The sequence below is a fragment of the Poromitra crassiceps genome, assembly GCF_964638095.1.
Source record: "Poromitra crassiceps genome assembly, chromosome: 12".
Classification (NCBI taxonomy): domain Eukaryota; kingdom Metazoa; phylum Chordata; class Actinopteri; order Beryciformes; family Melamphaidae; genus Poromitra; species Poromitra crassiceps.
Window position 1 is genome coordinate 8,909,832 of NC_139632.1, and position 21,985 is coordinate 8,931,816.

Sequence of the window (21,985 nt, forward strand, 5' to 3'; positions counted from 1 at the left end):
TCTGAACACTTGGGGGAGAAACACTGAGGACATGACAGCTCACAGATTCCTATCATAATACTCTGGTGGTTAATATTTGTATTGCACTTTTTCCCCCCTAACACTTTATCGAGTAATACTCTCTATGCCCACAGTAATTGTTATTGTTTGGTTATATTGTCAATGAATAGGAATTTATACAATCAGCTTTATGACTCATCATTGAGGCTAATAGAGAAAAACTTTGGTCATAAACTACAATGGGTTCTATTGATTGATTCTGGATGGATAGGAAAAGGTCAAATTATGATTCAAATTGATATTGTTCAAAAAAGAAAATCGTAAAACATGTTTCAGCTCTCAGAAATCGTGCAGAAACAGATCTTTGTACTGTGCTTTATCTCTGAGTGTTGATTCCTTCAACTAATTTAGCACAAATATTGTCAAATAAAATCAACATAAAAAAACCAACCAGGGAATGCCAAGAAAGACCCTGAGAAAAACCATAACACAGGATTTTAAAATGGATTTTCCTAGGTTTGTGTGAGGCAGCCCAGTTTGTCTAAATCCTGTCATGTGCCTCCATCTTATAATACTGACATCAATGTATTGTAGAAAGTTAGTGCAGTCACAGGAGGCAACAACAAAACAAAACATATGTTATCTTCTCTCTCGCTCATCTGAACCCAGTGTCTCTCACAATGGCAAACCTTACTATGTGCGTTTCACAACAGCAGTTGGGTTCTGTCTTAAACCTCTCAGCTATCTGGTCTTTGACATGATAGAGGGAGTGGTCAATAATAACGGTATAACGGTATATATCCTTCCTACAAAAACGTCACATCCTCTTGCGACTGCACCCACCGCCAGTGTGCGTCGTACTCCAGGTGCATTTTGCCGTTCATTTTGCAAGTCTCCAGGTCGATCTTTGCGTTCTTGTAGGGTTTGAGTTTGGGGCTCTGGCTCATGCCCAGCTTCTCATTCGGGCAGCGCTGGGGCGAGTCGGGAGCGCCCGTTTGCTTGGTTGGTTTCTCCACGACACCGTTGGTCTTGGCTTGTGTCTGGATGCTGCCCTTAGAAAGCAGGCTTCCCTTACTCGCCTCTTGGGCCTTGGTCCAGATGGGAGCGTCTTGCTTGGGGCCCTCAGTCTTGGCTTGGGGAGGAGAGCTGCCAGGCCCCGTTAACTTCACAGCCGCTGCTGTTCCAGACCCAACATTCCCAGTCCCGGTGACTGCACTGACGGCCCCATTCCCAAGTCCGGCTTTCACCTCCGTGCCACTTCCAGCCCCGGTCCCGTTAGCTGTGGCCCGAATCCCTATTCCGACTCCGGCCCCGGCACCGATTGTTCCAGATCTCACGGCAGCTCCGGGTGGGACTGTGGCCCCAGCGCCTCCCCCTGTCCGGCCTCCGCCTGCTGCCACCGAGGCCAGCGGGGCGGAGGCACAGATGACGGACTCGGAGCTGGAGGGGCAGTACTCGTCCATGTCGTCGGCCAAGGTGTCCAGGTAGCTGCCCACGGAGATGTTGTCCAGCTTGTCGGTGGGGTCCTGCAGGCTGCTCCAGGAGCCCCTCCAGGACGTGTCGGGGCCCTCGCCCAGGCTGTACTGGCTGCTGGTCAGGCTGCTGCAGCGGCTGGTCAGCGTGCTGCGCTCTTCCAGCAGCCACCTGACCGCCTCCACGCCCTCGTGCACGGCCAGCAGCTGCTGCAGGATCTTCACGTCCACCGAGCGCAAGTGGGCCTGAGGAGAGAGGAACAAGGAGAGGTGGAGGAGGTTAGACGGAGGGGACAGCAGAGATGCTCACCAGTGATCCAAGTCAAGTCTCAAGTCTTTGAGGGGCAAGTTCAAGTCAAGTCTCAAGTCTTTGAGGGGCAAGTTCAAGTCAAGTCTCAAGTCTTTGAGGGGCAAGTCCAAGTCAAGTCTCAAGTCTTTGAGGGGCAAGTTCAAGTCAAGTCTCAAGTCTTTGAGGGGCAAGTTCAAGTCAAGTCTCAAGTCTTTGAGGGGCAAGTCCAAGTCAAGTCTCAAGTCTTTCCGGTCTGCTTAGAACACGGCATAGTTAAAACTAAGGAATTCATCAGCATGGATTAGTTGACATTGTTAATAGACATTTCCTTAATGTTACTACACACAAAAGAAGAAAAGAAAGAAAGATTGTTCACGAGTCCCAAAACTCGAGTCCGAGTCGAGTCTCAAGTCTTTTTAGGACGAGTGTCAAGTCACTGTGTGCAAGACTTAAGTGTGACTCCAGTCCAAGTCCCCATGTCTGGGATACATCGACGGCGTATGCATTTTGGAATTTTAAGATGACTTTTATTGCATTTATATTTTGCAGTTGAGACTAACAGGGTCAAATGGAAGAACCAGACTCAAGCTGTGTCTCAGCCTTGGGAGCCACCAGAACACCACATATATTTATATTTGATTTCAAGCATTTAGCTGAGGCAGTCATCCAGAGTGACATACAATCAGTGCCAAATCATCCTGGTCTAATTAAACAGAAGAATGGATTACCATCAGTGCAAGTCACTCACATCACAGAAAAGCAGTTGAAGGGGTGAGTACAGTGCAAGCAATGAGGAAGACTGAGGTACTGTACAAGTAAGTAAGGGAATAAGATAGAAAAAGGTAAGTAATAGAGAGCCAAAGTGAACGTCACTTCCTGCTTCAGCACTGTACCAGAGATTTTCATCCGCCATTTATTTTCCCATAGACATTTCGTAAAATGCTTATAAAAATAGTTTTACTTGTTCAAACCAAATGGTTCATATATATTTAGAAGCAGGAGAGATCGCATAACATTTCACTCAGACCAAAACGTAAAAAGAATTGCGGATTTAAAGAAAATGTTTTTTTCTATGTTGTTTTTTTTAGTTTTGGTCTGAGTGAAATGTTCTATGGTCTCTCCCGATTCTAAATATAGCTGAACCGTTTGGTTTGACCAAGTAAAACTATTTTTATAAGCATTTTACTAAATGTCTATGGGAAAATAAATGGCGGATGAAAATCTCTGGTACAGTGCTGAAGCAGGAAGTGATGTTCACTTTGGCTCTCTATTGATAGTATTCTGTTACATCACCACACGGCCATCTTGGTAGGAAAATAACAGGTGATTGTAATCAATTAACAGGTGATTACAATGAAGTGACACAAACAGCCAATGAGCTGTGTGTATTATAGCACCATATTGGTAGGAAAATGCTTGTGACATCATGGGAATACTATGAATAGGAAAGGAAAAAATATAGGGAGGTGTGAAGTAGAGGAGACGGGGGCATGAAATATGAGGGGGGAAATATGAAGTAGCATTTTGGAAGGGTGAAGTAGAAAAATGGCAATTATGCCTCCATGTTAACAAGAATGGAATATATAACCACAACTAAGGAGAAGCAGTTGAGAGATGGGAGACTGGCTTCGTGGAAAGTATAGCACACATTTGGGAAAAAGAAAAGAAAAAAAATGGGGGGGGATAAAAAAACACACTTTCACACTTTAGATTCCTAATCGTTCTCCAGATGGTGCAAACTACTTAAAGTTGTGTTTATTTATGAGTCATCTGGCAGAAATAAATAAAAGTAATGATTAATCAAAAAATAACTGCCGCCTCTGCTTTCTAACGGGAGGAGGAGGAGGGAGGAGGAGGAGGAGGAGGTTGAAAAAGCTGAACGACAAATAAAAAGGGAAGAAAAACGCGCCTGCGGTCATGGAAAATCCCTCCCCAGAATACATTAGCAGAGGTCTGCGGCGAAGAGCAGGGCCACGAGGTGATATATGGGCCTGACATTCAAAGCTTGGCCTCATGGTATCCATCCCTCTCTGCAGATAACCAGTCTCTCTCTCTCTCTTTCTCTCTCTCAATCTCTGACTCACATCATCTCTCCTTTACTTTCTTACCTTCTCTGTCTCTCACTTTGCCCCCCATGTATTATCTGCAATCGCCAATAAATCAAATCAATCTCTTTATCTTTCTCTGGCAAACAAAGTGGCCTGGCTGTGTTTTCTGGCCCGGGCCCAAAGGCACGGCACCAGCTGCCAACTGGATAAGCTGCACGCAAATTCAATGATCTTCATGATGGGTTTTGTAAAGTGCCAATTTGCTGCAACATGTACAGTGGAAGGTAAGTAATGATCAAATGAGATGTGGCAAGGGCCATAGAGACACTGCATGAAATAGGCCACTCCCATCACGGGGGAAAAGCTCTCCATTCACTTCCACACACCAGCGTCATTTTCCTTGAGTTAAACATAGCTAAAAGCTGTTGTGTGGTGGGGCTGCGCAGACAACAAAATGTAAAAAAAATCACCAATTAAAGTTTTTTTGTACTCCCGAGCAAAACAAGGAAGCCATTGAGAATCGGCGAGAAGAAGAATTTGGATATAGCTGTCAAGGAAGTAAGTTGGAGTGTTCATCTTCCGTATATATGATCTTTGTTTGCAACATGTGACATAGGAGAACGCCAGGATTGGGAGGGGAGTTTTTGTTTCCCCCTGTTTTGGGCGTGCTTTCTGAATGATGACGCGCCCCGCAGTGTCTCTATGGGCAATACACTTCATCACATAGGCCGGATTTCTATTAAGATATCTACTTTTCTATTCTTTCTATACTCCCTAAATTAAGGAATCCAGCCGGAGAACTCCCAAACTGAACTACTTGAACAGGAAAAGTGAATCATATGGAGTCATTTTGTAGCGATACATTAGTGGAAATATTGCTTAACTGCACAAATAGCATTTTAAGAATAGCAGGGGCCTCAGGCCACAATGACACTTGCTCTCTGACCTTCCAGACTCTGTGTACCTCTCTTACTTCCTGGATGGGCTCCTTATGAGCATCCAGGTCATCATGTCAATAAAACAGTGGAGAGGAAATGATTGATTCTCGCATCCCAGCAGGCTACTCATCTGCTGCTGCTCGCTGCATACGTTAGCATACGTTAGCATTAGCAGTTGCCTGTCGACGCGACACATAGATGCATCATGGTGGATTTAAAAACAGCATCTCCATGCATGTTAGGGAACCTCATTCTTATTATGATCTATGAGGAAAACAGTGTTGATGTAGCAGAGAAGACACATGTTCAGGAGAGCATTATACTAGCCGGCATATTGCAGTCATAAAAAAAAAAGGGGGGAAAAATCATACATCATCTCTATGCGTGGGTGGCGGCTGGCCTTTTTGTGAACCAGTCACCATCCAGTGAAGCTAATAAAGCATCTATACCAGCAACAAGGCGAGATACTGCTTTAGCATGTCAGCTCTGCTCCTCTGCTCTCCCATCCAGTGTGAGTGTCCCCTTCATCTGTTTCACTCTCAGCCTCACCCTGGGCTCACCCTCACCCTTCATCAACAGCAGCGCTAGCCGCTAGCTCGTTGCTACGCGCTGAAAACGACTGATGTGGATTATGCAATGAAGCCAGCCTGTGTGGTACTTTCGGTTGATGGCTGTAAAGGTATTAGACGGAGCCTTTTTCGTCGCTATATCTGCCTATCCATCCTCTACTGTACTTACAACCAGTGTTGGGGGTAACTCATTACAAAAGTAACATATTACATGTCATACATTACTTTTAGCAGTAACTCAGTAATATAACTTATTACTTATAGGATTTCAGTAATATTATACGTTACTTTGTCAAGTAACTCAAGTTACAAATTGAGTTATTTTTTTTAATCAAAGCACATATAAAAAAAGAAAGATACAATCATTTCCTAATCAAACTGTGTTTTTATGCTACAAAATAACCACCACTATAGATGACAATAACAAAGGAAAAGAATAACATTTAGAATTTTGGATTGTTTACACTGACTTAAAATAATGCAAAAGTAGTGTAATAAGTAACAAGTTACTCTACACAGACAGTAATGTTGTAAAGTAACGTATTACTTTCAAATGAAAGTAACTAGTAATATGTAGTATATTACATTTTGAAAGTAACTTGCCCAACACTGCTTACCTAACATGCCTAACACACTAACCACTATGCCCAAGCTAGCACCGTTGGCGGAGCTGGTTATAACGGGCCTTTATACTGGGGGAGTGAGTTGAACCTACTTACGGGACTCACGAGGACTCACATTCATTCTGTCACACATGAAAAACACAAAAACAAAACAATGTGATCAAGGCAAGCAGGGAGTGAAGAACAACAGGCGCGGCTAATTGTTTGTGTGTGTCCGAAATTGCCAGGCGTCCTGGGGCGTAGGCATTAGGTTCAGGGTTGAGGTTTTCGGCTGGCAGACACGAGAGTGCTTAATGAGGATGGTTCAGGCCGGTTGAGGTTTGAGGTTTTCGGCTGGCAGACACTGAGTGCTTAATGAGGACGGTAGTAAAAGTAGCTCCATGCCTCAGTCAGCGCTGAGGTGGCACAATGCTGACGACGCTGCACACTCCACTCGTCTGTGTGCACTGCTGCTGATCTGTCAGAGGTTATAGATCTACCAGATCCATTGTAGTTTTCTACTCTACTCAGTCTTCTTAGTGGAGACGATGCATTTTATACTTCGTGAAACGCATGGATCTTCATGGATTCATCTTAAAAGTGCAATATGTGCGAGCAATATTTAGTTTGGCTCGTAATATTTCACATACTGTGGCTTCCCTATACTCATTTCCACCACTGAGAGTCAACTATTTGAAAGAAATATAAAATGTAGGCTTATTTCCTACCCGAAATACAATCAAGTATAGGTGCTCTAATCGCTCTTGCAACTTTGCAAGTAAGAATAGTTTAAGTGCTGCAACCTACAATAGAATAAAAACTGGATAAAAAAAGAGCAGAATGGGAACCAAAACCAGAATTAGCCGCAGCAATATTTTCCCCAAAAATATGACTGGGGAAAACACATGTCGATTTATCTCACTAGTACACACCCTGACTCTGGGCTCGCTATCATGCCTGTGGCCTTAGTATGAGCAATAACTCATTGTGTACATCCATCTAATCAACACAGTGACGTTCAGAGACGATATTCCATTGTGTTTCTGTATAGAAATATGTACATGTAGAATGTATCTCATATCTACATGTGTGCAAGTAGCCTGCAAATGCCTCCATGCCCTTTCTTTGTGCCAACAGTGTAATCCAGTTTGCATGCATGCCAACCAACCACTTCTAAATTAAAACCAAGGCTATTTCCAGATTGACAGCATCCTCTAATTATACAATGGGTAAAACATACTTATTATAGAGAGGACCATGTCAAGTCACAAAGGCCAAACTGAAACGTAATGATGATAGAGGACCATGTCGGGGGGCATGGTGGCTCAGTGGTAGAGCTGTCGCCTCACAGCTAGAAGGTCCTGGGTTCGATTCTCATCTGGGACGCTGTGAGCGCTGAAGGAATGCGTGCCCATCCGCATGTCCTCGAGTGCCCACCGCCCGGGTGGGGTCGTCAAAAGGGCCTTTCTGTGTGGAGTTTGCATGTTCTCCCCATGCCCCCTGGGGGTTTCCTTCATATAGGAACCCCTCACCAAAACATGCAATATCTTGGTTGCTAATGTGGTTCCTCCTCTGGTCGTTAAGGGCGCCTGTTCGGAGGGAGGGGAACTCGTTGGAATAGCGTGAACCTCCCACGTGCTATGTCCTACCGGTGAAGCTTCCCCTGTCAGGTGAAAAGAAGCCGCTGGCTAACTGCCCACGTCTCGGAGGAAGCATGGAGCCAGTTTCGGCTCTCCCCAGATTGGCAGAGGGTGGAGCAGCAACCAGGATAAATAAATTAAATTAGCACTAATGGGGGATAAAAATGGGATAGAAAATCGTGGAAAGAAATAGAGGACCATGTCAAGTCACAAAGGCCAAACTGGGGCCACAAGGTTTCCATGCAACAACAGTGATGGATGGAAGTGGGGGATGGGACATGGGAGGCTTTGAGGACTGAAACACCATTAATCATCTTTTCCCAGTTTTAAGCCAACAACACACACACACACACACACACACACACACACACACACACACACACACACACACACAGTGGGGCATAAGACCAAGCACCTCCTGGCTAATCCATAGGATTCTGGAAAGCTCATTTGCCTGCTTTTTACATCCGGTACATTCATGTAGCACACTCACTCACACTCATACAATACTAGTCTATATAGCTGAATATGTGTGCGTACATGCATGCATACACACACACAAACACACACACCTACACACACACACACACACACACACACACACACACACACACACACACACACACACACACCTACACACACACACCTACACACACACACACACACACACACACACACACACACACACACACACACACACACACACACACACACACACACACACACACACACACACACACACAGAGTCTGGGAAAAGAATATTGTTTCCAATGCAAATCAACTTGGTTCAAGATTTTTTTTAATCAAATGACATTTTCTTGAAGTGATCTGCCTTCTTTCATATTAATGACACTTGAAAATGCCTGAAAAAAGTGAAACATTGGAAACAAGTGGAACCATTCGGTAGATTATTCACTTATTTAAAAAGAAATTTAATTTAATTTAAAGAAATTATTTTAAGCCTGAATATGAAACTAAGAATGCCTTGTTAAGATGGCAATTTGTGTGTCGACTTAAGACCAGGTGATTGGGGACAGCTTGTGCAATTGGGGACAGTTGGTAACCCCAGTTGGTAAAAAGCTGAATTTGGGGTCAGCGGTTAGGGTTAGGGTTAGGTTAGGTTAGGTTAGGTTAGGTTAAGCCCAAGTAGTGGTTATGGCTCGGGTAAGTCTCCACGGAATGAATGCACGTCTGAATGGTCTACTCGGTATGTGGGAATGCAACCATAGGTGTGTTATATTCTCTCATTTCCACTGACCTACTTGTGGCTCATTTTAGGCAGAAGGAGCCAGAGGAGACTCAGACCGGGCCAGAACTCCCAACAGGTCAGAACTGCCTTCAGCAGCTTTGTTCAGGCCGTGAAGCAGGAGCCATGATTACTGAGTGTTGGAAAGTGGTATACGGTTGGTTTGTGGATTTTTTGTTGGACTTAAGTTTACCTTGGACAACTGTCGGATTGTGGTTTACCTTGGACAACTGTCGGATTGTAGTTTACCATGGACACTATATTTTATCTTTGGAATTGTGGATTTCCTGACAGAAGAACTTGTGGTTTGGCTAGCACTGACTGTGCTGGATCACAGCTTGGGACATGAGTTAGCCCTTCTCCTCAGGTTCTCCTCCCAGACAGAGACAGGGTTTACCTGAACGCCCATAACGATATCCTTACGCTTACTCTTTCCCCACAAATTTAAATAATGCAACTTTTATTTTGAACTCAAAGTCTGGCTCGGCTCTCTCATTTCATTTATTTTGCGTTTGCGTTGAGTTTACTTCTTGCAAGGAGAGCAGAGACGTACCGGTATGTGTGCGTGCGTGTGTGTGTGTGTGTGTGTGTGTGTGTGTGCCTGTGTGTGTGTGCACTGACTCATTTTGATGCTGTGCTGCCATGCATGTCACCTTCTAGTATTTGAGCCTGCAACATTAAAAGACAAAATGATAAAACATCTGTGTTAAGAATTTTCTTCAGGCTTTATCTGAAGTGCCAGGGATGAAGGCAAGGTTGGAGAGATGATCACTTCTCTCAACGTTTTGAACTCAGCGGACTTTGTGATTTCAGCAAACACTGTTCCGATGTCCAAATAATTTATAGAACATTGTATCGTGATGAAACTTGTGTTTTACACCTCTATCGCTCATGTGACAAAGTGGCGTTAAGGTGGTTTTGGAGGGATGCTGAATTTACTTTTGGCATTCCTTCATATACCCTGCTATGGATGTGTCTTGCTGTTGAATTGTAGTTTTCTGTTTTATGTACGTTTCCTTTTTTTCCTTCTTTATTTTTTGTTATGGAAATTGATGTTTGTTGAATCTATTAATAAAAAAGTTTGATCGCAAAAAAAGGGAGATGATGATCACCTCTTGGGAGAAAATATGACTTTCACGTTTGATGTCACATTGCACTATGCTGAATTTAACACAGGCATTTTGCACGGGCCCCTACACACACATTGCACGGCCAAAACGTGCTCGTTACACACACACACACACACACACACACACACACACACACACACACACACGCACACACACACAGATAGAACGAGAAATACTAATGATGCATTATCACATATTTCTACATCAATATACTTGTCTTCACATACATGTGTGGTATTAATATAAAATTGGTATCTAGGAGTTACAGCAGTTTCAACAAAATCCGTTTTATCTCATTAATATGCAGATTTATCCAGCAAGGTGCTCCAAAATCTGATCAGAACTATCACACTGTACTTTTCTGGAGTGACTGTGCCCGCAAAAGAATGGAGTCTACACACAGACGTCACCATGACAACGGCAGCCCGCTCCATGTAACATAAAAAGACAGACAGGCAGCAGGCGCAGAGAGAAAGATAAATACAAACTGTGGTCAAGCCAGAGCGTGTTGTTGTGATACATCGTGATATAGCATGTGTTTATAACTGCAGCCTGATCCAGGATGCAGAGACAGACTCTCACATAGAGGGAAAACACTTTCTCAATGTCACACAGCTAAAGGGCTCTGTGACCACCAGACTACTGCATCACTGTCTGCCAGCAGGCATAGTACACAACACACAGTGTGTGTGTGTCTGTCTGTGTGTGTGTGTGTGTGTGTGTGTGTGTGTGTGTGTGTGTGTGTCTCTCTCTCTCTCATGTCCTCCTGGTGTCAGTGTCTATCATTTCACCTTCTCCATCCATCTGGTCGCCTCATCTCCCCATACAACTCCGGCTGCTCCGTCTGTCTGCATTCGGCTCAGAATGCCAGGTACAATAAGACACTCACTCATCCCTCTTGTTCATCCTTTCTGTATTGGATTGGCCATGGTTCTGTCTCCATTTATCTCTCTGCATCATATATATATATATATACTGTATATATATATATTACATTACATTACGTCATTTGGCAGACGCTTTTATCCAAAGCGACTTAAAATAACACATTTTTGTCAGCAATAGAGCAATCAACTATGGAGCACAGTCTATGACAACTATAAATTCTGAAAGAACAGTGGTAAAAGTTTAGTTTAGGTTAGTAGTTTTTTTTTTTTTTTTTTTTTTTTTTTAAGAAAGAGAGAGAAAGAGAAAGCCTATATATATATATATATATATATATATATATATATATATATATATATATATATATATAATCTCTCTCAAAATCCCAGTAAGCATTTGATGGATGGAAACATGCTGGAGGTGACCAAGTAAAATGTCAACCCAAAAGATTTTCACAATATCATATATATATTATGACAGTAAGAATTCATATTAAAACGGCTCCCCACTGCTCTTCTTCTGGTCCCATCTGTCAATCTTGGCCTTCTCTCTCTTGGCCATATTTTCCCATGAAAATGTAGGTGTGACTACAAATTCTAGTGTTTAAAGAGAAGCGACTGTTCAATTGTTACTGTTGTTAATTCGCTACAATCATTTGCTTTGTGCTTTCTGTTAGGATGGCGAGCATGAGATGAAGAAGGCACACGACTGAAGCGTTTTCCACTTGTCAAGTTGCAACAAAATACAAAATGGAGAAACACCCAACATTGGGTTAAAAACAAAAGACAAAAGTAACTCAAGAAAAGAACGGGAATGAAAACAGCAGAACATATGTGTGGACCCCTTAGCCTTGGCTAACCCATGCACACTTGGGCCCTAGCTCTCAGGCCAGCAGACCTGTCTCTTCCTGGCTGGATCATGGCAAAGTGAACTCCTTCACCTGGTGCCTGGCTGTTAAATAGCCCAAGCCCCTCCTACAAACACAGGCCAGACAATCAGTGTCAATTAAGGAACAAACAGATCGAGGGTTACATTCTACACAAAAATGTGGTACATTATACAACAGGTAGTTCCGGCCGAGCAATTTGATTGGACAAGAGGGATCCTACCAGTGCCGATATTTCATGATAACGCACTGGCGCTTCACTGTGTGTAGGGTTGGCTATATCACTCCGCTTCACAGCTGCTCTAATCAACAAAACGCTCCACAGCTGCTCTAGTCAACAAAACGCTTCACAGCTGCTCTAATCAACAAAACGCTTCAAGCCATATCACACGAGAGGGAGTGGCTGTTGTCTAAAATGTTTCACAGCTGCTCTAATCAACAAAACGCTTCAAGCCATATCACACGAGAGGGAGTGGCTGTTGTCTAAAATGTTTCACAGCTGCTCTAATCAACAAAACAAACACCAGCCACGTTACATTGAACGTCATTCACAAAGCGTAACACAGCTACCGACAGCGCAAAGATGGATTTATTTCCTAACATAACTAACGTGCCATCACCAGACTCTTATTTCACTGGCTGTACAATAAATGAAAGTGTGCAAATCAATGTGTATGATAAAAAGTAGGCAGCCTGCAGTTAATTAGGCTACATATTTGGCAACGTAGCGGAAAGCTGAGGGGACTATTTTTGTTGGCGGAGGAATAAATAGAGAAATCATATATTTTCTCAGCTTTTTGTCATTTTTTTAATCAGCTTTGTTTAATAGAACTGTTGTATAAAAGCAATATCACACTCGAGGTCGTGCTGTTGTTGTCTAATATCGTCACGGCTGTGATTATCTTCGGCACTCGGCCTGCGGCCTCGTGCCTACGACCGAATCACAGCAGTGACGATATTAGCCAACAACAGCACGACCTCTCATGTGATATTGCTTAATTAGCATCACTGAATAACTGGAAGTGGATGAGCAAGCTAATATATTCTACTGCAATGGCCTGATCAACCTTCTAAGACACTCAAAACCAAGATTATACACTTTAATCAACCACACTTGGCATGTTCCACTACCCCTCTCCTCCGCCTCTGTTTCACACACCAGGCCTGAATGAGGAATTAGCCCCAACGCTGTAGGCATCTCATCATGGCTGCAGGTCTGCAACACTGCAGTGAACCAGACTACATGAATAAAATGTTCAACAACCAAACACAAACCCACTATATTATTATAGGGCACGGGCGTAACACTTTTTTTTTGAGCAGTTAGGGAATTATAACTGATTTGATTTATTTGAAAGAGTGTTAAAATACATATAAAATGTACTGACTGATTTAACTTTGCTTCCGTTCCCTTCCCCTAAAGTAGGAGCCGACCCAGCTGTTGGCCATGGTCATTTTGTCCTGACTAACCAAGGATAATCAGTTTACTGTCATAGAAGCTTAAAGAAACAAAAAAAATATTGACATTTACATTTGAATTTGGGTTTTTTTTTCTTAAGAATTAGTCTTAAACGATGATCGATTATAAAAATAGTTGACGATTCGTTTTCTGTCGATCAAATAATCGATTAATCATTGCAGCTCTTTTAATGTGATCAGTTAAAGCCACACTGAAATTAATAAAAAAAATCATGAAATGTGAGAAATCCCCTCACGTTGACTGATAGCTTAAGCATAAAAAAGCAGATGTCAATAATTAAATACTGTGACAACCCATGACAGAAGAACACGGGTGCTATTAGAACAATGGATTAATTACCTTTGCCTCAGTGAACTTGACAATGGTTTAATTAGAGAACATCCTACCCATAGCCAGGCAGAGAGAGGAACGTGACAGACAAGTGAATGACTTCATTCCCTACCTACAGCATCTCTTTGGCACTTCCAACTGCCTGAACACTGACTTCCATCTGTGCAGAGGTGACCAGGAGACACGGGGGAGACAGGAGGAGGATACAGTACAGAGAGACACAGGGGGTGACAGGAGGAGGATACAGTACGGAGAGAGGGACACATGGAAAGAGAGAGGAATGACTCATGAAGGTATAGGTTACATACATGAAACAGCTATTCATAGTATTCCCATGACGTCACAAGCATTTTCCTACCAATATGGCGCTACAATACACACAGCTCATTGGCTGGTTGTGTCACTTGATTGTAATCACCTGTTAATTGATTACAATCACCTGCTATTTTCCTACCAAGATGGCCGTGTGGTGATGTAACAGAATACTATCTATAGACGGTTTTCACCAGAGCGCAACCCCACAGCACTTCCTTTTTCTCAGCATTCGGCAAACTGCAGAAATATTCACTCGACATCGTTACTTTTGTTTTCGCTGCTCAGCTGTATAGACGGTTTTCACAGAATGGTCAGTCCTGCACTTGAATGTTATTTTTTCTTTTATGTCCATAGCAAACACTGCAACAGGAAGTGAGCGGGGGTTCAATTTAGAATGTTTTTGTTGTCAAGTTAAAACCGTCTATAGGCCTACAAAATGTGTGTGGCTGACTGGCAGTTTTCTTAGGTTTTGTAGGAGTGTTGCTCTCTGAGTCCAGTCAATCTGTTTGGAGCAGCTGCAGAACATTTCTAACATTAGATTGCTGCTGGAGAGACTTCTGTGCTAAACCTGCTCCCACAGAGATGAAACACTACTACTGCAATAAAACAGCTTATCTGTCTTCAGCTTGTAATGTTATGTAATGTTCCATTCTGCACCGCAGAGCCACAAGACATACACTAGAGAAAGAGAAACGGGGGATGAGATGTGTGTGTGTGTGTGTGTGTGTGTGTGTGTGTGTGTGTGTGTGTGTGTGTGTGTGTGTGTGTGTGTGTGGTGTGTGTGTGTGTGTGTGTGTGTGTGTGTGGACAGAAGATAAATCAACGATCTATCTACTCATCTCTGCAGAATCAGGGGCCCTCAACATCCTGGTACTACTACAGTAGATCTCTGTGCAGCCTTTGACACAGTAGTGTGCCACTCCATCCTCTCCAGGGCAGCTCCCAGGCTCTGGAACTCCTCAAACTCAACAGCGACAACACTGAACGCCTTCTCATCGGAACCAAGTCCACCCTCAGCAGAACCAAACGACACTCGTCACCATTGACACCTTGGCATGACCCTCAAATCCTCCAATTTTCCTATCCCGCCTCAAGACCCATCTCTTCTCTACTGCCTTTTCTTAGCCCCCACGCCCGCATTCATCCCTGTGTGTCTGTGCTGTGTGTCCCCGCCCCGTAGAGTTTAGTGTCTGAAGAAGAAGAAGAAGAAGAAGAAGAAGAAGAAGAAGGTGCCAGGATTCAAACAGGCAATGGGGAAAAAATAAGTTTCTTGCCTTGCTATTGTTTTAAGTAGACTTTTCCTCTTAATTGGCCTAATTGACTACAGCTGCACTAGGCAGTTTTGCATGCTGCATGCAGCTGCAAATGGCAGCAACAAGTCAAATGAAAAATGTCAAATTCAATGCCCGGGAATTATGTGACTCATATCTGTGATGCATTATATTCTAGCAAAGGGATGAGAGAGGAAAAAAGATATATGTTGGTGAGTTAAGCTTTCTTTGGACAAAGCGCTGCTCTTTGTTGTGAAGGACACAGTTTAGATTTTTCTCTCAATTTTCAATATGTCACTGTGGGTGACACCAACATTTAATTTGAGCAAATAGGAGAAATCTACAAGTAAAATGGCAAATAGTTCATATAGCAACATTTATAGCAACATTTAATGACTGGTGGTAATGAGGACATGGCCCACACACACGTTGGATCTTACAGTAGACAGATGCTGCAGTCGAAGGCATAAGTTCACAGACAGGCAGACAGACAGACAGACACACCAACACACATACACATGCAAAGACTGGGACACACACACACACACACACACACACACACACACACTTGAACCCTAGGGCACATGTATAGACCCACACACACACACACACACACACACACACGGATGCACGCACATACACACACACACGCACGCACACGCACACACACACACACACACACACACACACACACACACACACACAGAGGACAGTGAATCAGTGTGTGTGTGTGTGTGTGTGTGTGTGTGTGTGTGTGTGTGTGTGTGTGTGTGTGTACATGTGTGCACGTGTGTTTGCCCATTTACATTGTCACCCAGCAGGCATTCTGCACGTGTTCCTGCACATCTTACTAAGCAGAATTCTGATGAGTGCAATGTTCACAAGTCCTCCTCTGCACTCGCATTACACCACACCACTCGTATAGATGAAACACACGCACACGCACACACACACACAGACACACACACACACACGCGCACACACACACACACACACACACACACACACACACACACACACACACACACACACACACACAGAGATACACACACACACACACACACACACACGCACAACTGGCAATTCCCCTCCTTTCGAGCTGAGAAGTGCCTTTTTATCACTGTGGCTGCTCTAGCTCCTCCATCGCAGCAGCAGCACTCGTGAGGAATGGGAACGACTGTGAACAAATCAGCTGCTCCTTTCCTCCTGACAGCTTTATAGAGACTCACTGGAGACTGTGTGGATCCAAACTGAGTGGCTTTAGTGGGCTGTCCACCTGGGAAGAGGATGGCAACACCACCATAGAGTCCTGCAGAAACCTCGGCTCATACCTACTGATATGATGAATCTCACGTATGTGAGAATGCTGTTCGTGGACTACAGCTCAGCATTCAACACCATAGTACCCTCCAGGCTGGTAAGCAAGCTCAAGGTCCTGGGACTAAACACAGCAATGTGTGACTGGATCCTGGACTTTCTGACAGACCGCCGCCGGGTGGTGAGAGTGGGCAACCTCACCTCCTCCCCACTGACCATCAGCATAGGAGCTCCCCAGGGATGCGTCTCCAGCCCTTTCTGGTACGACCTCTACACCCACGACTGCGTGGCGACTCAAATCTCTAACACCATCGTGAAGTTTGCAGACGACACAGCAGTCGTGGGGCTGATCTCCAGGGGCGACGAGACGGCCTACAGAGAGGAGGTGAAGGCCCTAGAACAGTGGTGCCAGGACAACCACCTCTCTCTGAACGTCTCCAAGACCAAGGAGATCATTGTAGACTACAGGAGGGGGGGGGGGCGCACACGCCCCAATCACCATCAACGGCACAGTGGTGGAAAGGGTGGACAGCTTCAAGTACCTGGGAGCCAACATCCACCAGGACCTGACATGGGCCGGTCACACCGCCACTGTTGTCAAAAAGGCCCAACAGCGACTACACGGACTCAGGCACCTAAAGAAATTTGGGCTAAGGCCAGAAATCCTTAGGGACTTCTACAGAGGCACCATTGAAAGCCTGCTGACGGGCTGCTTCACCACCTGGTACGGGAACTGTACCACCATGGACCGCAGGGCGCTACGAAGAGTGAGACGCGCGGCCCAGCACGTAACAGGATGTGAGCTGCCAGAACTGCAGGAACTATATAACCAGCGGTGCCTCAGGAGGTCCCTGAAGATCATCAAAGACACAAACCACCCCTACAACAGTCTGTTCTCCCTGTTACCCTCAGGGAGGAGATACAGGGTCCCAAAAGCACGCACAAATCGCTTGAGGGACAGTTTCTTCCCGCAGGCCACGAGACTCCTTAACATACACAAATAGTGTAGTAGCTGTACTGTACCGCACTGTAGATGCTACCATTATGTATGTGTTTGTGTAATGTTTAATTGTATGTTTAACTAGGTATATGCTATTTGCACCTGTACGTCAAATACGTCGAATTCAAAATGTTTAAGTACGTCCAAAGTATGCACATGACATGTGCACCTATGTGCAGTGAATATGCCACTGTCTCTGACTTGTCTTATCACTCTACTGCCTTATTGCTTGTTGTGTCTCTTGTTGTTTTTGCACTCATATGCCCTGTTATATTTGTACTATGTTGTAAACGGAGTTCACAGCACAAGAATTTCACACGTGATACTTGTACTACGGAGTGACAATAAAAATCTTGAATCTTGAATCTTGATGAATTTCTCTTTGATGTTGCCATTTTTCCCTTTGACATTCCGGTAATTGTTGGCAGAATGAAGGGCTTGTGTCTGCTCTGATTTTGATGATACTTAGAGGGAGGACAAATCTTTGTGCTGTAAAAGATGACATCAGCTTGTCCTGATGGGGACTCTATGATTAAAGGTCGAGACTTCAAACTCTGAAAGGCCATAACGACCTACACTATGAATTAACCATTACACTAATCCACTTCTCTGATTGGCTTAATGGGGCCTAATGGGGCCACTATAATTAAAAGGTCAAAATCCTTAACACCACTGGTCTGATTTTGATGTAACTTCTTCAAGGGATGATGCATTTTGCTAGGCTGGCTCCAGACCTTCGAAGCCACGCCCACGCCACAGTTGTGAATTTGCCTCTTCTTGGTCTGGAATCGCCACGTGCAAACGCCTTTTCTCCGGTTGAAAATCCAATGACGGACGCCGATTGGCTAACGCTGTCGTCAGTCATGCACAACAGAAACAGCTGTGGCCAAAGCTAACGTGTCCTATAAAGTGGATCCTATAGTCATAGGTTGATGTTGCCGCACGGACATGTACTGTAACTTCCTGGTCTGACGTAAAGTAAAGAGTAAAGCACATTACTGATATTCTGCTCTCCGTCTCGTCATTATGTGATCTTAGAGGCATAAAGATTACACAACATAACATAGCTAGCTAATGCTAGCTAGCTTCTCCACATTAAGCAGCCAACTTTGGTCGACTCGTGTCGTCCTGATGGGGGCGCCATAAATAAAAGTAAAGTAAAAATGTAAAATTCTGGATTGCTGTAACTACTACACTCCCGGTCCGATTTTGATGAAACATGGCGGAAGGTGTTAGCCTACTGATTGGCCCATGGGGGGCGGTGTTGTCAATGACATGATCTTAAGCCACACAATGAATGTTTCAACACACAGACTGATCTGGCCTTGACACAGCATTTCATAGTGTCAATTGAAAGGACCCTCCTGAATCATGCAGTTGGATCGCAGACTCCCCCCAGCTTGTGGTGCTACAATCCTGGGGGAAATCTGTCTCCAGTTTCTAACATAACTGATCGTGTGTTTTGGATGCTTGAATGTAACCAAAGTGAAAATGTGTTTTTTTAGAGCGTCTCTCTCCGAAGACAGAGAGCTTTGTTTGAGAGGCGGCTTGCGGTACTGCATGTGCTGCTCTCTGTCACAACCACAGGCTGGGTGGACGCCTGCATGTACCGCAGGAATGCATCATGACATATGTGAACAACACAGAAGGGAAAAACAATGTGGAGCGGTGGGTTACAGCAGGGAGAGGAGGGGGGGGGGGGGTCCATGTCAACAGAGGAGACAGGGAGACATGTCCTCCTCCGCTGGCCAATGGGAATGCATTTGTTTTCACTTTGCCTAACTGTCAAGCTGTGATAATCATTTAATACCCTTACAAAACAAACTATGGCGAACCTAAACTACATTTCAAAAGGCTGCTGGTATAATATACCATGGGTGATGAAAAACCCATAGGTCTATGATAAGGACAATATAATAGCAGCATACCACAGACACATTATAAGCCATTGTAGGAGGAATAGGCTAGCTAGAATATGGTCAACTCATTTCCTAGCAACCAAAGCCACCTGCCACTGTTGGCATAGCACTGTAATAAATGACTCTGTGGCCATGTAGAGTAAAAAAAATATATTAGTTATATTTAATTAAAATACATGTATTGCTTGTAATGTGTTGCCCTAATTTTATTGAGTAGGCTATCTTTTATGACAGTGTAGTGAGGTGCAGCTTGAATCATTGACTGGGTTAGTATGGCAAGGTGTTTTAATATTTGAATCACTCCAGCCAATAGGAATGTATGATTAACATCTTATTAACTCGCTATAATCCTCAACTATGGTAATATAGTCCTAATATTCTAATCACAGATATCTAAAATGAACTAATGACCAAATGATTCTTTACCATCATTCAATCGGCTATAATTAGTCAAAATGTAGTTAACTTGTTTGCAGATACCTCCTTCTTCATTCATGTTGACTATATTAAAATTAAGTCCATAATACTTTCTGTTGATTTTGCAGTGACCCCCCCCCCCCCACACACACACACACGCACACACACACACACACACACACACACACACACACACACACACACACACACACACACACACACACACACACACACACACACACACACACACACACCATCTTACCATCTCAAGTTTTAATTTCCTAATCTTCTCATCCAAACTCTTCTTCCCTGTCTCCATGCTGGCGTCGTGCGCCGGGGCCAGCTTGGCGTCTCCACGGAGAGAAGAAGACGCCTCTTCCCGCATCCACCTGAGCAGACCCTCGGGGGTCTTCCGGCCGATTTTCATCTCTATGTCTTTCAGATCTGGGATGGTCTCGCTGGCGGTGCCTTCATCCATCGCGTTCCTCCGCTGTGTGTGTCTGTCTGTCTGTCTGTCAGCTCCAGGCAGCCTCCAGAGAGGCTAAACACGGGGTAAACACTAGCCTACGTCCTTCTCGTGTCTTGGAAATCCTTGTCTGTCACTTCCTATGGAAATGTATGGCATCCTATGCGCCTCCAGATCAGCGGAGAAAAACAACTTGACAGCATCAACAACACACCTCACACACACCCACGTCTGATTGTTTATTCCACAAATCTACCTGTCAGGAGACGCTCGGTTAGTTTTAGTTGGATTCTCATTGTAAAGGGTCACTCTGATGCGCTCATCAAGTGAAAGCAGAAAAATAAAAAAAATAGTTTATTCCACGTGACGTGTGGTTTGATCTGCGTTTGAAAGTGTTGTCCTGTCCTTCAAAGAAAAAAAAAAAATACTGTCTATGGTCCGGTGGCCAGTCAGCGCGTTGCATCTGATGATGTGATCTGTAGGCCAGCAGCAGGCTGATGTGATGTCTCTTGTTGCTTTATCCACACACACACACACTGCTACATTGCGCAGATTCCACCTGCATGATGACAGCGAGCAGCAACCGCAGAACGGGAGCTGAGCTACTGTCAAGTCAGCCAGAATAACACAACAGGGGCTTCCGGTCATGACTTTCAAAATAAAACCCCTGCCAGCAAGAAGAAAAATAGCCTACAGTACATGGAAATAAAGGATGTTTACAGAGGAATCTGCAGAAAATGAAAATACTTTCCCAAATATTTTTTGTGTAGGCTAGACAATATTGTAACAAAGTGGGTATTTGTCCAAGGAACGGAGAGTTGTAGTTGGTACAGGTTCTTTATTCACCGGCTTCTTTAGCTCCTAGCAGCTAGCTTCACACAGCTAGCTCTAGACACAACAACCGGTCTGCTCGCCCACATGGCACTGACTGGCTTCCGCCCCGGCCGCTGGTCACATATATCCCCTTCCCCCTAGGAACACACCCACACACATTAGTTCCTAGCTACAATCCAGACACTTAGGTTGCACATCACATTACAGGTAATACTTGGATTACCTGAAACGCTACACACTCCTCACCCAACATTTGTTAACGCCCACGTTAACACCCACAACCCACACATATCCCCCTGTACCAAAACACACCCAACACAATATTTTTCCCATCACCACATCAAAATCTAATTCCCACAAACCCCACAACATTTCAATTCCCCACAACAGTCCCTTCTTTTTTCCCAACACCCCCGTCATAATGTCCAGTTTGCATCAGGTACTCCGTAATGTCTAGTTTTCCATTAGGTACCCCCATAATGTCTAGTTTCCCATTAGGCACTCCATAATGTCTAGTTTTCATTATTTCCTTCTTTTTCACACATTCATTTAAATTCAACACAATAGCCCATTCAACAATAACCCCCACATCTCAATTAAACACAAGCCCCCACATTTTCCTTAACTTTTCTTTTTAAACTCCATTTCCATCCCCCCTTTTACAGCTTCTGTCCCCCCTGAAGCACGCTAGTCCCGCTCAACCCCCAGTGGGGTTAATCCTCTGCAGTGTAAGTCAGCACGGTCCCCCCTCTGTGCCCCACAGTCCTCACACGCATCGCAGTATCTTCGCACATCCTCCTTCTGTTTGCCCCAGTAGAAATGTCCACGGATGCGGGTGAGTGTCTCTTCGGGCCCAAAATGACTGGAACCAGGGCCCTTGTGTGCCCCCTTAAGCGCCAACTCTCGCAGGCAACCGGGTACAACCGCCTGC

At 44.3% G+C, this 21,985-nt stretch overlaps 1 protein-coding gene across 1 annotated transcript; it reads right to left on the minus strand.

The window, feature by feature from the left end:
• Positions 1-806: 806 nt before the first annotated feature.
• On the minus strand, positions 807-20,232 carry lurap1 (leucine rich adaptor protein 1; the record flags this gene model as incomplete). Its single annotated transcript, XM_083647193.1, has 2 exons — positions 807-1,718; positions 20,017-20,232. 2 exons carry the CDS (start codon positions 20,230-20,232, stop codon positions 807-809), a joined length of 1,128 nt encoding a protein of 375 aa, XP_083503319.1.
• Between the last annotated feature and the right edge of the window lie 1,753 nt (positions 20,233-21,985).